The sequence below is a fragment of the Tamandua tetradactyla genome, chromosome 6 (genome assembly GCF_023851605.1).
Source record: "Tamandua tetradactyla isolate mTamTet1 chromosome 6, mTamTet1.pri, whole genome shotgun sequence".
NCBI lineage: Eukaryota > Metazoa > Chordata > Mammalia > Pilosa > Myrmecophagidae > Tamandua > Tamandua tetradactyla.
Window position 1 is genome coordinate 50822114 of NC_135332.1, and position 13838 is coordinate 50835951.

The following is a 13838-nucleotide window of genomic DNA, read 5'->3' on the forward strand; positions in this document are numbered from 1 at the left end:
CCCCGGTTCGATTCCCGGCCCCAGCCCATGTAAGAAACAAACAAACAAACAAAATATAATAAAACAAGAAAATGTTTAAAGATGTTTCCCTTTCTTCCTTCCTTCCTTCCATCCTTCCTTCCTTCTCTCTGTCTTTCCTTCCCTTCCTCCCTCTAAAAAAAAAAAAAAAATTACAAGAAGCACAAACATTCCCAACACATACACTCAGCAATTCACAATATCATCACATAGCTGCATATTCATCATCATGATCATTTCCCAGAATATTAGCATCAATTCAGAAAAAGACATAAAAAGACAACAGAAAAACAAAACAAAAACAGGAAAAAAAAAATTTTACATACCATATCCCTTACCCCTTGCTTTCATTATTCACTAGCATTTCAAACTAAATTTATTTTAACATTTGTTCCCCCTATTATTTATTTTTATTCCATATGTTCTACTCGTTTCTTGACAAGGTAGATAAAAGGAGCATCAGACACAAGGTTTTCACAATCACACAGTCACATTGTAAAAGCTATATCATTATACAATCATCATCAAGAAACATGGCTACTGGAACACAGCTCTACATTTTCAGGCAGTTCCCTCCAGCCTCTCCATTACATCTTGAATAACAAGATGATATCTACTTGATGTATAAGAATAACCTCCAGGATAACCTCTCGACTCTTTTTGGAATCTCTCAGCCATTGACACTTTGTCTCATTTCCCTCTTCCCCCTTTTGGTCGAGAAGGTTTTCTCAATCCCTTGATGCTAAGTCTCAGCTCATTCTAGGGTTTTTCTCAATCCCTTGATGCTGAGTCTCCACTCATTCTAAGATCTCTGTCCCATGTTGCCAGGAAGGTCCACACCCCGGGAGTCATGTCCCACGTAGAGAGGGGTAGGGTGGTGAGACTGCTTGTCGTGTTGGCTGGAGAGAGGGGCCACATCTGAGCAACAAAAGAGGCTCTCTTGGGGGTGACCCTTAGGCCTAAATTTTAAGTAGACTTGACCTATCCTTTGCGGGGTTAAGTTTCATATGAACAAACCCCAAGACTGGGGGCTCTGCCTATAGCTTTGGTTGTCCACACTGTTTGTGAGAATATCAAGAATTCAACTTGGGGAAGCTGAATTTCTCCCCATTCTCACCACTCCCCAAAGGGGGCTTTGCAGATACTTTTCCGCTCACTGATCGAATCACTCTGGGATTCATTGGGACATCACTCTGGACAAACCAACAAAATCTCATGTCCTACCTGAGATTCCAAGTACTTATGGCATTCAATCAAACTATCTACATAAGTTATATTAGGAAATGCACTAGTCAAATTATTAATTTTGTAGCAGATAAACATTTTTTGCTTTAGTCTCACACAGAAGGTGACATTTTAAAATATTAATTACCATCTATTTTCAGTACCCTGCAATAATGACATTCCTTTGTTCTTCCTCATGCAAAAACATTTTTAAAATTGTACCCTGTACATTTCACTGTTATTATACACTCTAGGCATTCCTAGATTATACCATCTCAATCTTTTTTTTTTTTTTTTTTTTGCATGGGCAGGCACCGGGAATCGAACCCGGGTCTTCTGGCATCGCAGGCAAGCATTCCGGGTCCTCTGGCATCGCAGGCAAACATTCCTGCCTGCTGAGCCACCGTGGCCCGCCCTACCATCTCAATCTTTAACATCTATCTTTCTGATTTCAATATGTCCCCAGCCCTCCTCCCTCTATCATTCTCACATGCAGCTTCATTCAGTGTTTTAACATAATTATATTACAGTTAGGTAGTGTTGTGCTGTCCATTTCTGAGTTTTTTGTATCCAGTCCTGTTGCACAGTCTGTAATATATGGCATATTAAAGTGAGTAAAAAAAATTACCAGAAAGAGAAAAACTGACAGCTAAAAAAGATGAGAAAAGTTTAATCATAAAGCTTTCCTATTAAGAAGAGTTGAGTAAATTAAAAGTTTTTAAGAATGCATGTACCATTATATAAGTTTTGGTCCATGACCTTGGCTCAAATTTATAGTTAAGTCCAAAATCTATGATCAACTATATTGAGTGCCCTTTTAAAAAATGAAGACTCCATTCATATTACAAGAATTTCTATACATATAAACAACAGAAGATAAAACTGGTTTCTCTAACATAATTATATGAACATTTTACACACCATCATGAATTTACTCACTTCTAGTAACTACATAAAACCTTTTTTTATTAATTAATGGAAAAAAAAAGAAATTAACCCAACATTTAGAAATCATACCATTCTATATATGCAATCAGTAATTCTTAACATCATCACATAGATGCATGATCATCGTTTCTTAGTACATTTGCATCGGTTTAGAAGAACTAGCGACACACCAGACAAAGATATAGAATGTTAATACAGAGAAAAGAAATAAAAGTAATAATAATAGTAAAAAAACAAACAAACAAAAAACAAACAAACAAACAAACAAAAAAACCTATAGCTCAGATGCAGCTTCATTCAGTGTTTTAACATGATTACTTTACAATTAGGTATTATTGTGCTGTCCATTTTTGAGTTTTTGTATCTAGTCCTGTTGCATACATAAAACTTTTGTAAATGACTTTGGAAATTCAATTTCTTGCATTTGTTGCTGCAAATTTTATAGAGTAGAATGGCAAATCTGATTTTTCCCCTTAAATAAGAACAAATAGCCAAAATTCACTACCGAATATAAACAACAATTTCTCTCAAATTGGAAACTGACTTAAACTTTTGGAACAAAGTCTACATGTATAAGTGTTTACCCACAAAAGAACTGAGAATTAAAAAAAAAAAAAAAGAAATTGTAAATTAGAAAACCATGAAATATTAAAAAAAAAAAAAAAAAAAGCACTTCATGGATATAATGCCCTTAAGAAAAATAAAGAATTTATTTAAAATCCAAAGGCGCTCATAGGAAGCAGAGAAGGCTCATGAAATACAAACTTCTGGAACAATGACTTAATACTTTTTGATTCAGGGTCCTCTTTGTAAATCTTAATGAGAGGTTTATATAACTCTTCCAAGAAAAATGAATAATCCATGTCCTAAAGAAATCTGTTCTATTTTAGAGGGATTACCAATCTCCTCAGATCCCAAATATGGCTTGCAAGAGCAGTAGTTCTGATTTGTAGGAGAATCATCTAAGCCACTTGTTAAAATGCAGATTGCAGGATTCTATCCTAGACCCACTGAAGTAGAATATTCGAGGTGGGACTACAGAAGTGTACGAACTGAGTTTTCATTTTTCACAAGCACACTTGTGATTCGACAGCCCACTCTATGAGAAATACTGCCCTAGATTAAAAATTTCCTATCTAGGAGCTATGACAGGAAAATTGTTACCTCTCACATATTTTAAAAATAAATCGGTTGTCTATATAGACATCAGCTGTTGTTTTTTTAAAGAATTCAGACAACATACAATTCACCTTCTCTCACTTAACAAGGAAATACTAACTTTGAACCAAACACTCAGTAGAATTAAATATATGCTTTTCTTTGCAGGTATTATCACGTGTCATATAACTATTGTGTTTACCACCCTAACCCTTTTGCTAACATTATCTTGGCAAGAGTTTGATGTCTAAGAAAATATTTCAACAGTTAATACAGAAATTGAGAAAGATTTTTATTTATTCTTTAATATTTCATTTATAAGCAAAATACAAAATTGTTTTCCAGCAATCCTCACTTGTAAAAACATATGATGGGGCAAAAACAAAACAAAACAAATGATGGGGTGGTGCAATGCCTGGCTCAGTGGCAGACTTCTCGCCTGCCATGCCAGAGACCTGGGTTTGATTCCCAGAGCCAGCCCATACCAAAAAAAAAAAAGATGTACTTGGCCAAGGACTAAAAAGAAACACAGAAAAAAAAAAAACAGAGAATTTGATTTGCTGGGGTGGACAGATCTCGGAACCATCTTTTTCTCCATTTGACATTAATGTAGTTACAATGGTATTTGTGCAATAAATTTAAAATAAAATACAATAAAAAATAAATGATTCCCTTAAATCATAAAGAACTCATTAAATTTCTAATTTAAATTTTATTGTTAAATAATCTATGTAAAATTGCTAGAAAATTTCATGAAATAACCCAAATCAAAGTTTAAAAAAAAGGCCATCAAACTGAAAAATATACTTAATTTGGTTCATCATTCAACTGTGGGATTTTGGAGAATTGGGCCCAAACCTACATAGCACTGGCAAATAAATGTTTGCTATACAAAAATGAAATTAATCATGTGCGTTTTGTGTTAAGAACTTATTTTAAAGGAATCAGGGAGAGAATATCTTATGACTTTGATATATCACCAGGGATATTATTAGAAAGGTAGACTTTCATGCCCCACCCAGAACTACTGAATCAGAATCTGCATTTTTAACAAGATCCCCAGGTGATTTGAATCCATGAATAGCACTACCTTAAGACCTCAGCACAGATGAAGACATCCTGTCAGAGACTGAAATGCATTTAGCACCCGACCACTAAGGAGAAATTCTGCAGCTGAACACTATCGCACAGCCCGTGTCTCACTTTTTAACGGATACAGCATGCAGGAAGTGCACTGGTTAGGTAAAGCCAGTTTCCTCTTTAGAAAGAATTCAAAAGCTCCCTCAGCAGTTAAAGAGCCTATGATTTGTTTTGTTTTAGATATTCAGAAAAAAGGAAGTATAGAACACAAAGCATCAAGAGGATTAGGGAAGGGGACATCCATTTCCAAATTCACCTTTTATGAGCTTCTTAAAATAAAAAAGGATCAAACTTATACAGTGATCTCACTGTAAGTTTGATCCTTTTTGTTCATAGACTCCCAATTATTGCTGTTTCAAATTTGACACTACCATGGAATTGTTTTCTTCTCTGTGAAACACTTCATGAGGCCTCAGAAACCTTTAATCCAAATCATGTTACTAATCAAGTGCATTTATATGCTTTTATCAAACTCATCTAAAAATGCAGACTTCAATGCTGAGTGAATTTCTTCATATCTAATGGGATGCCATGTACTAATGTGTTCAATGAACTCATTACATATTCACAACAGCTCTGAAAGGTAGCTCTGTATTGTTTACAGCTGGAAAAAGTCAGGCTCAAAGAAGTCAAATAACTTAGGCAAGTTACTAACAGTCTGACTGGTTAGTACCTACAGATCATATTTTAAAGAGTTCCCAGGTGAATCTGTAAATTATATAATGGCTGAAAACACTTCCTGTATAATATGTATTCTTGCCCTTGCATAAAAGAGATGTGTGGTAGAGGATTAAATCAACTCCAAATGCTATCTATCCGAGGGACAAAAACAACTGTAGTGGTTTATAACAAAGTAAAGATTGAAGACATATACAAATCATAGACAACTCAAAGTCTCAAAAAGTGAAATGTAGTAGACATTGTTTATGTTGATAATATTCTAAACCAATTTTTCACTAAAAACTCTATTGTAACAAAAACATTAAAACTCACAAAGTTTCCGCTGTAGCTGAATCTAATCCTGGTTCAACTGTTTTTAAAATTTTATCATGAGGATAAGCTCACAAAATGCCAAAGTCAGCAAGTTTATACTTCATTACTAATCTATCCAAAAACCTGACGAGTAAACATATGCTTCACAACCCTTCAAGACAACTGCAACTGGTAACTTTTCCTTCTGAGTTTAGCTAAGAAGTCACAAAACGAATGTGGAAGCTGATTTAAGACATCTCCAATCCGAAATGCCAATATTTAATACAGTATAGTATAATATGCATAATAAAGTACTGTGACTATTTTAGGAAATTAAGCAACTGGAATATACCACAATTTCCACTAAAACACGCCTTTTCATGAGCCTTTTCATGACTTTATAGAAGCAGAAAAGAATTTTCATCCTCCAAGTTTAATCTGAGAGTTTATTTTCCCAATTGCTTTGCTAATAGGAAATTAAAACTAATTTAAAATGAGAGACTAGCTTTAAAAACTACCAGCTAACAAGAACATACTGATCAAAGATAAAAGACAAAGTAAAATATTATATAGTCAACTGAAATTGAAGAAGCTAACCAAAATACTTTTTTGGTTCAACTGAAAGGTATGACATTAGCTATCTGTCTCTGCACTGACACCAAGACATCAGTAATTAATAACAATGGCAATAATAACGACAATACAGCAGTGGTATAATCTATTGATCAACTACTGGGTGCCAGGAACTTATACCATGATCTTATTTAAACTCTACCACCAGCTTGGGAAGGAAACATCTGTTGATGTGTAACATATGTCCATGTCATAAAGTTGGTAAAGCAGCAACACTGGAATTCAAATTCAGTCTGATTCAAGTATGTACTCGCAAGCATTGCTACACTGTTCCTCTTGTCTCTCTCAAAAAAGGTAGGTTTTGAAAACTTTCAAAATGAAAATTTTACAGTATATGATTTGGTAGTCTCTTACATTAGTGGACCCCAGTGAACCATGAACCAAATCTCGTAATATTTATGTCCTTGTGTGGTCCTCTCCCTTTGAATCTGGGCTGGCCCTGTGACTAACTATAACCCATAGAGACATAGTATAACTTACTCTGTGCCAGTTTCAGGCTTCAGCCATAAGAAGGCCCAGGAACTTCTGCTTTTGAACTCTTGTGGGCCCGCCCCTCCATGTAAGAAATATGGGTATGCTGCTGGAGAGGCCAAGTACAAAAAAGGAAAAAGTGACAGAGACAAAAGGACTGGCCCAGCCATACTAGCACTCCAGCTGACTCCTGCTACCATCAATACTCCAAACATGTGAGGGAATGTTCCACCATTTTGGACATTCCAGCCTCAGTTGCCATCTAACAACCACTTGAGATGCCAAATAAGACTAGCAGAAGAACTGCCCAACTGAGCGCCCATCAACCCTCAGAATTAAAGCAAATATAGTGATTGCTTTTTAAGCTGCTAAGCTTTGGCATAGTTTACTATGTAGCAAGAAATAACCAAACCATAAGATAAAATAAAGGTTTAAAAGTCTTGATTATCTGCATTAATGACCAGGGTGCATATAATCAAGACCACAGACATTGTGTGAATGTCTGCAAAATTACACCCACAATATCCATAAAAGCACTCATTCAACAGTTTTTGAAGTCTAGTATGTGCCAGGAACTGAGATCACAAAGATGAATAAGACAGAGTCCTGACCTCAAAAAAATTTACATTCTGGTAACAGAGATAGATACCTGCATGCACTATAATAAAAGCAAGAAGTTCTTATATAAGTGAGAGAGTCATAAATTGCCATCAGAGCACAAAGGTGACATTCTGCTGGGAGAGAGAGTAAGAGATATTTAAGGAATAAGTAGCCAAATTTGGAGAAATAGGGGATATCAAAACCAGTAACATTTAATGGTATTCTTATTATGGCTAATATTTATTAAGCAGTTCCTATGTCCCAGGAATTATGCTGAGTATTTGAGTATTTTTTTCATTTTAAGTTCCACCCTGGCCAAGTGAAATAGGTACATCCTTATCCTTATTTGACATATATGGAAACAGGATGAGGTAAATCAAATTCCTCAAGGCCCAAGGGCCAACAACTGTTTGAGAGTAGGGGTAAGTGCTAACAAAGACAACAGCAAGTATAAGTAATTATTTAATATAGCTCAATAATAAAAGGCTGTCCTACATTTGCTTGGCTTTACAGAGCATAAATTAGTCATATTATTCACCAGAGTTATAGTAGTAAGAATAGTTCTTCTCTATCAAAATTGTACATACATTACAATCTACACATTAAAAAACATATCTACATAGAGGAAAACTAGGTGACTGACATTCACTCACATTTTTTAGCTAACATCATTGATTTTAACATCACTGATGCAGAATTCTTGTTTTAATTCTGTATCTCTTATATTTCAAGTTGAGTTACAGGCTTAACAAGCAGGTTTGTGGATCATGTTTAAAGAAAATTAGACAACTTATTTGTAAAACTATGACTGAAAAACCAATTTTGCAAACGTGGCGTTTTGACACAAATACATGAACTTGTTTTTATGGTTGCCAACTAATTCATTTCACTTCCAGAGCTTTGCTTCCAATATTCTCGGGTATGTGAATCAATCAGTACCTTTCAGCCTACCACCAACAAATGCTCCATAAGTATTTATGTAATGGACTCTACTCAACCTCCGCATGAAAATTAGGGTGCTCATGGATAACTGCTCACAATAAATGCTTATATATAATACTAAAAGAAAGAAAATAATTGGATTCAAAGTTGCATATATAGAAGACTCTCAGCTTTGTGAAACAATATGCTTAGAAAGATACACCACAAAGTTAACAGTAATTGTCTCTAAGTGGTAGCATTATGGGTTTATTTTTAAATTATTTCATCTGTTCCTGATTTTCTCTAGCTCCAGATTTAATTGTTTCTTTTTTTTTTTTTTTTTTAAAGAGAGAGGGAGGAAGGGAAGGAAAGACAGAGAAGGAAGGAAGGGAGGAAGAAAGGGAAACATCTTTAAACATTTTCTTATTTTTTATTATATTTTGTTTGTTTGTTTTTTACATGGGCTGGGGCCGGGAATCGAACCGGGGTCCTCCGGCATGGCAGGCAAGCACTCTTGCCCGCTGAGCCACCGCGGCCCGCCGTAATTGTTTCTTGGGATACTACACCAGGGACATTTTAAGTACTACTATAGTAACAAATACCATTCAAACAGATTTTTGTACTGTTTTGAAAACTGTTAACAGAAGGGGAAGTGGGAGATAAAAGGAGCAATAATAGCCTTCTTTTCTTTGCTAAGCTACTAAGACTTCCTGCCCAATTTTTCTGAAAATAACTTTTTTTTTTTCACTGAGGTCTGTATCTGTCCTAATTCTGTGGGAATAATGACCTAAAGAAAACCTAACACTGCATATTAGGAATATCAAGATTACTAGTTAAATCTTCAAAAAGTTATTTGAAATCATCTATTAAAAAATGAAAATAAAATACTGCAAAAGACTTATCAAATGGTGACAATACAGATCTTAAGACATGCTAGAACAAGCTGTAATTAAACATGCCAGCTTTTAAGACTGCTGATTATTCATTTGTAGATCTTTGTATAACTAACAAATATGTATCTCAAACAACTTTTTAATCTTGAGGATAAACCACAGCATTTTAAGAAGACAGACTTTTTGTTTAGATTTAACCATAGAAAGTAGTAGAGAGGTGAAGCGGTAATGGTGTACTCGAAGACAGTGTGCCTCAATCTTTAACATGTACCTTATCACCTGGGGATCATTGAAGGGCGGATTCTGATTCAGTAGCCTGGGGTGGGGGACTAAGATTCTGCATTTTTGACAAGCTCCCAGTTTATGCTGCTGGTCAGGAACACTTGTAGTAGCAAGGATCTAAGGACACAACTGACCACAGCTGGGCAGGGCCTCATCTAATAGCAACTTAATTCAATATTAGGATCTGGTCATTTACTCTGAAAGAGCAGAGACTTACTCTTGCCAATGCTCTTGAGAGATACTGAATCACACTAACTAAAAGGCCCATGAAGGCCTTTCTCCATAGTACCTCTAGCTAATCTTCCATCAACAACACACAAAGATGGATGTCTCAGCTTGCAAAGCTTAAGGGCCAGGTCCTGGACTGTGGCAGTGCCATCAAGGTAGCGCAACTCTGTGAGGTATGCATGGCCAACTAGCATCATTCATTACATGGCATCTTGACCAGCTCTCTACTACAAGCAAAAAAAAAATCAACTCTTGACAGAGTTCCTGGGATGGGCTGGACTGGCATCATGGGATTGAGGGGGCCTTCTTGATCAAAATCGGGAAGAGACAAATGAGACAAAATAAAGCTTCAGTGGCTGAGAGATTTCAAACACAGTCGAGAGGTTATCCTGAAGGTTATTCTTATGAATTATATAGATATCCCTTTTTATTTTATGGTGTATTTAGGTGGCTGGAGGGAAGTACCTGAAACTGTTGAGCTGTGTTCCAGGAGCCTGATTCTTGAAGACGATTGTATGATAAGGCTTTTGCAGCTGTGACTGTGAGAGTGTGAAAACCTTGTGTCTGGTGCTCCTTTTATCCAGGGTATGGACAGAGGAGTAAAAAAATATGGAAAAAAAAACAATGGGGGGATAAGAGGCAAAATAAATTGAGTAGACAGAAATATTAGTGGTCAGTGAGAGGGAGGGGTAAGGGGTATGGGATGTATGAGTTTTTTCTTTTTATTTCTTTTTCTGGAGTGATGCAAATGTCCTAAAAAAGTTACCCCTGTAGAAGTAGAGTAAGTGTTGAAAATCAATGAAAGTGAAATCTAAAAATGAATACACAAGAACTCAGAGGCTTTTCTTATTCATTTTGCTTTTGTGGGCAACAAACTAATGATCAGTCACCAAAGTAAAGGGTAAGTCCATAAGGATAGTCATCTGTTTTCCTGACCCAAAAAGTAGGCAACCAATAAAGATTCATTGAGCAAATGAACAAATGAGTATTTACGGAGAGAGTTAATTTATTTGATATTTACATCTTAGTCCCAAGGATTCCAGGGAGCTACAGAGAACTACTCTTAAAGATTTTAAATATCAGTTAGGGCAGGCTGGCTGTAAACATTATCTGATTTCCTGAACACAACGAACATTTCTCTAGCCTTTAACTTACTTAAAACAGTAAGTATTACAAACTGCCCTTACATTCCTACACAGAACTTCCTTTTCTCTGAAAACAGAGGGTAGGGCCTAAGCTTAACCACAAGAGAAGAAACTGCTACATATTGGCAGTTGTTTTGACAGAATAACTTAAAAAGATTTTATTCTTCTTCCTTCTAAACTTTGATAGACATGATTTCTTAACATGACAAATTTCAGGAGAGATTTTTAAAGCATGACAAAAGTAAAGATAAATAATACCCATCCCCATCCCCCCTGCCCCCCCCCAAAAGTATCTAAAGAGTTCTGCAAAAGGTTACCATACATGGAGTTAGCATATGACCCAGCAAGTCCACTCCTAGGCCTATATCCAAGAGAACTGCAAACATCTGTCCACACAAACATTTGTATATAAATGTTCATAACTATTATTAATAGGCAAAAAGTGGAAACAACTCAAGTATTCCTCAATGGATGAATGGATAAATCAGTGATATATATACATAAAATGGAATAATATTGTCATAAAAAGTAATGAAGTACTGATACATACTACAACATGAATGAACCTGGAAAACATTATGCTAAGTGAAAGAAGCCAGGCACAAAAGATCACATATTGTATAAATTCCCTTTTATGAAATGTCCGAAATAGGCAAATGCATAGAGACAGAAAGTAGATTGGGGTTGTCAGGGGCTGGGAGGAGTAAATGCTAATGGAGTAAGAGGCTACTTGGGGTGATGAAAATGTTCTGGAATTAGATCATACTGATGGTTGTACAGCTTTGTAAATATACTGAATACCACTGAATTTTACAACTTAAAGTGTGAATTTTACAGTATGTGAATTATATCTCAATTTTTAAAATATGCCAAAGGGAAATAAAAATCAGCTAGTAAAAAATATTCACAAATATAAGAAGACAGAAAAGCAAACAAAAAAGAGATATTCATAAATAGGGAGCATCTCTTCCTCTCTGCTCTTCTAATCATTCTTCCAGGCAATATCTTTGACCAAAAGGACATAAATTTTATGTAGTTACTGTGAAAATAAGTGCAATCCCCAAAATATCCTAAACACTACACAGAAGCAGCTGCTTTATTTTGATAACATTTTTGTAGCAGAGACTTTCTTTAAAATGCAAGTTGCCAGATGACTTATTTTACAAACCAAAACACGTACAACAATCCACTAGAATTAGCCTTGAGGAGACATGCTACCGTAACTGAAGCTGGCCTAAAACACATTCTGGTACACAAAACAAAACTAGACTATTACCCAGTCTTGTCAGAAGACATGTCATCATGAACCTAACTGTGATAGATGTTCTCTTAGCATTTTCTGTCTCCAGCCTAAGAGACAATGGGCCTCAAAAACAAAACAAAACAAAACACCAAAACCTACACTAAATTATAGAAAAGTATGTTCTGCATTTAAACTATTAGATATAAAATTCAAAAGGATATAGTTTTGAAAATTGAATACTAAACCATCTAGGATGGGATCACACCAAATTTTTTAAAATGCATTCACTATTATGTGAGAAATTAATAAGTACTACTCCCGGGTATTAACCTCATTCATTTACTGTCAACTCTACTGCTTCTTAACTGCTAATGCAAAAGCTAAACAATAGTCATGCTATTGTTTATATATATCTTAACTGGCTTAAACATTAGCCATATACTAAGAGGCATTTTATTCTCTTTCTTTTTAATAATGCCCTACATTTAGATTTCTTTCAAAACACGAGAAGGAATAATGCAGATGTTTTCAAATGGAAGTTGAGATGAGTCCATTGCAAGGCTGTGAAAAGCATTACTAAATCAAGATAGTCATGACTAGTGCTGTTCTCAGTTTTGTTAGTAAAATATGAATGCCTGGCGTATACCAAATTTTCAAGGATGCTGGAAGGTAGAATTTTGACATACCTAAGACCCAAAGCATGTTAAGTATTTCTAATAATGAGAGCATCCAAAATTATTTCAGTATTTTACCAGGCATACATTTTCAGATTCTATGCAGCACAGGAGTTAGTGAGATGATAACATAAATTAACATTGCGTGACCACAAATTCAGATGGAATCCATTCACTCAAAAACCATTTATTAAGCACCTATGTTAATAGTAGCGTGAGGATAATCTGTCCTATTACACATTGACAGTGGGTTATAATCTCTTTCTGTAAATGTTCAAGGGTGTAGAGGAACCGTGTGGCTTTCCTATATCTTTGATAACCCTTTCCCTACTGGAGCAGATAATTGTGCCACTTGCAAGTACATTCAGCTTCTCTGTTCAGCACTGGTCTATTTAAATCTGTTTACCATATCCCTACACCTCTATATTTCCTTCATGTAACATTTCATTTTTCTTCTTCTGCCTTTCTAACACAACCTCAACTTCACCTTGAATTCCAAGCAGTGTAGAATGGGAATACGCGGAAAATTTTTTTTAATGCATTCAAAGGGATATATTACTAAGGACTACTGTGTTAACTCCTCCTCAATTACTGTTTCTCCCTCTCTCTCTCTCCTTAGTATTCCGCTTCCAATATCCGTTGTCTCTACCTTCAGTTCGCCCCAAGTCACAGGCCCCATGTTTTCCTCAAACTCTCAAAAATCAATCCCCATTCCCAAGGCAGATTTTCCCAAATAATCTCCAGCCTCCCCAACTCTCTTCAGTCATCACTGCTCACTGTGATCCCCCTGGAGTTTGTTCAAGTCCCTCACCCCTCTCTGACCAACCTCAGATCCCAGCCCTAGCCCCATCACCGCCTCGATCAGTTTAGGGAACGCTCTCTCTCCACTTCAATCCCCAAACTTATTCTTTCCTCTTAAGACGTCCCAGTACTCATATTCGCCCCCCACCCCCTCCATCCACACACACTCCCAGATCCTACTAGGTTTCAGCTTCTTAACTCTCTCCCTTCTCCCTTCAGGGTCTTCAGACACTCTCACCTCACTGCCCTCGCCCAGCCGCCCCGCACCCCGCGCCCTCCCAGGCGCCCACAGCGCCCCTCCCGGCGCGGCCCGCCGACCTGCCTCCGCGCCTCCCGCAACCCCTGCAGCCTCTGGCCCAGCTCCCGCCGGTAGCTCTGCGCCGCCACCACGTTCTCGCGGGCCTCCTGCAGCAGCAGCTCGGGCTCCAGCTCCATCGCACCCCTAGTCCTGCCCCGCGGCCGCTGGCTGCAGGAGCAGTTTCTCCAC

The 13838-nt window shown here is 36.7% G+C and overlaps 1 protein-coding gene across 1 annotated transcript in view; it reads right to left on the reverse strand.

The window, feature by feature from the left end:
- CRLF3 (cytokine receptor like factor 3) overlaps positions 1-13838 on the reverse strand; it is a 49249-nt gene extending 35411 nt beyond the window's left edge. Inside the window, exon 1 of the mRNA XM_077165270.1 lies at positions 13670-13838. Within this exon, the coding sequence (XP_077021385.1) occupies positions 13670-13786 (117 nt within the window). The 5' untranslated portion in view covers positions 13787-13838. The remainder of the gene's footprint in view (positions 1-13669) is intronic.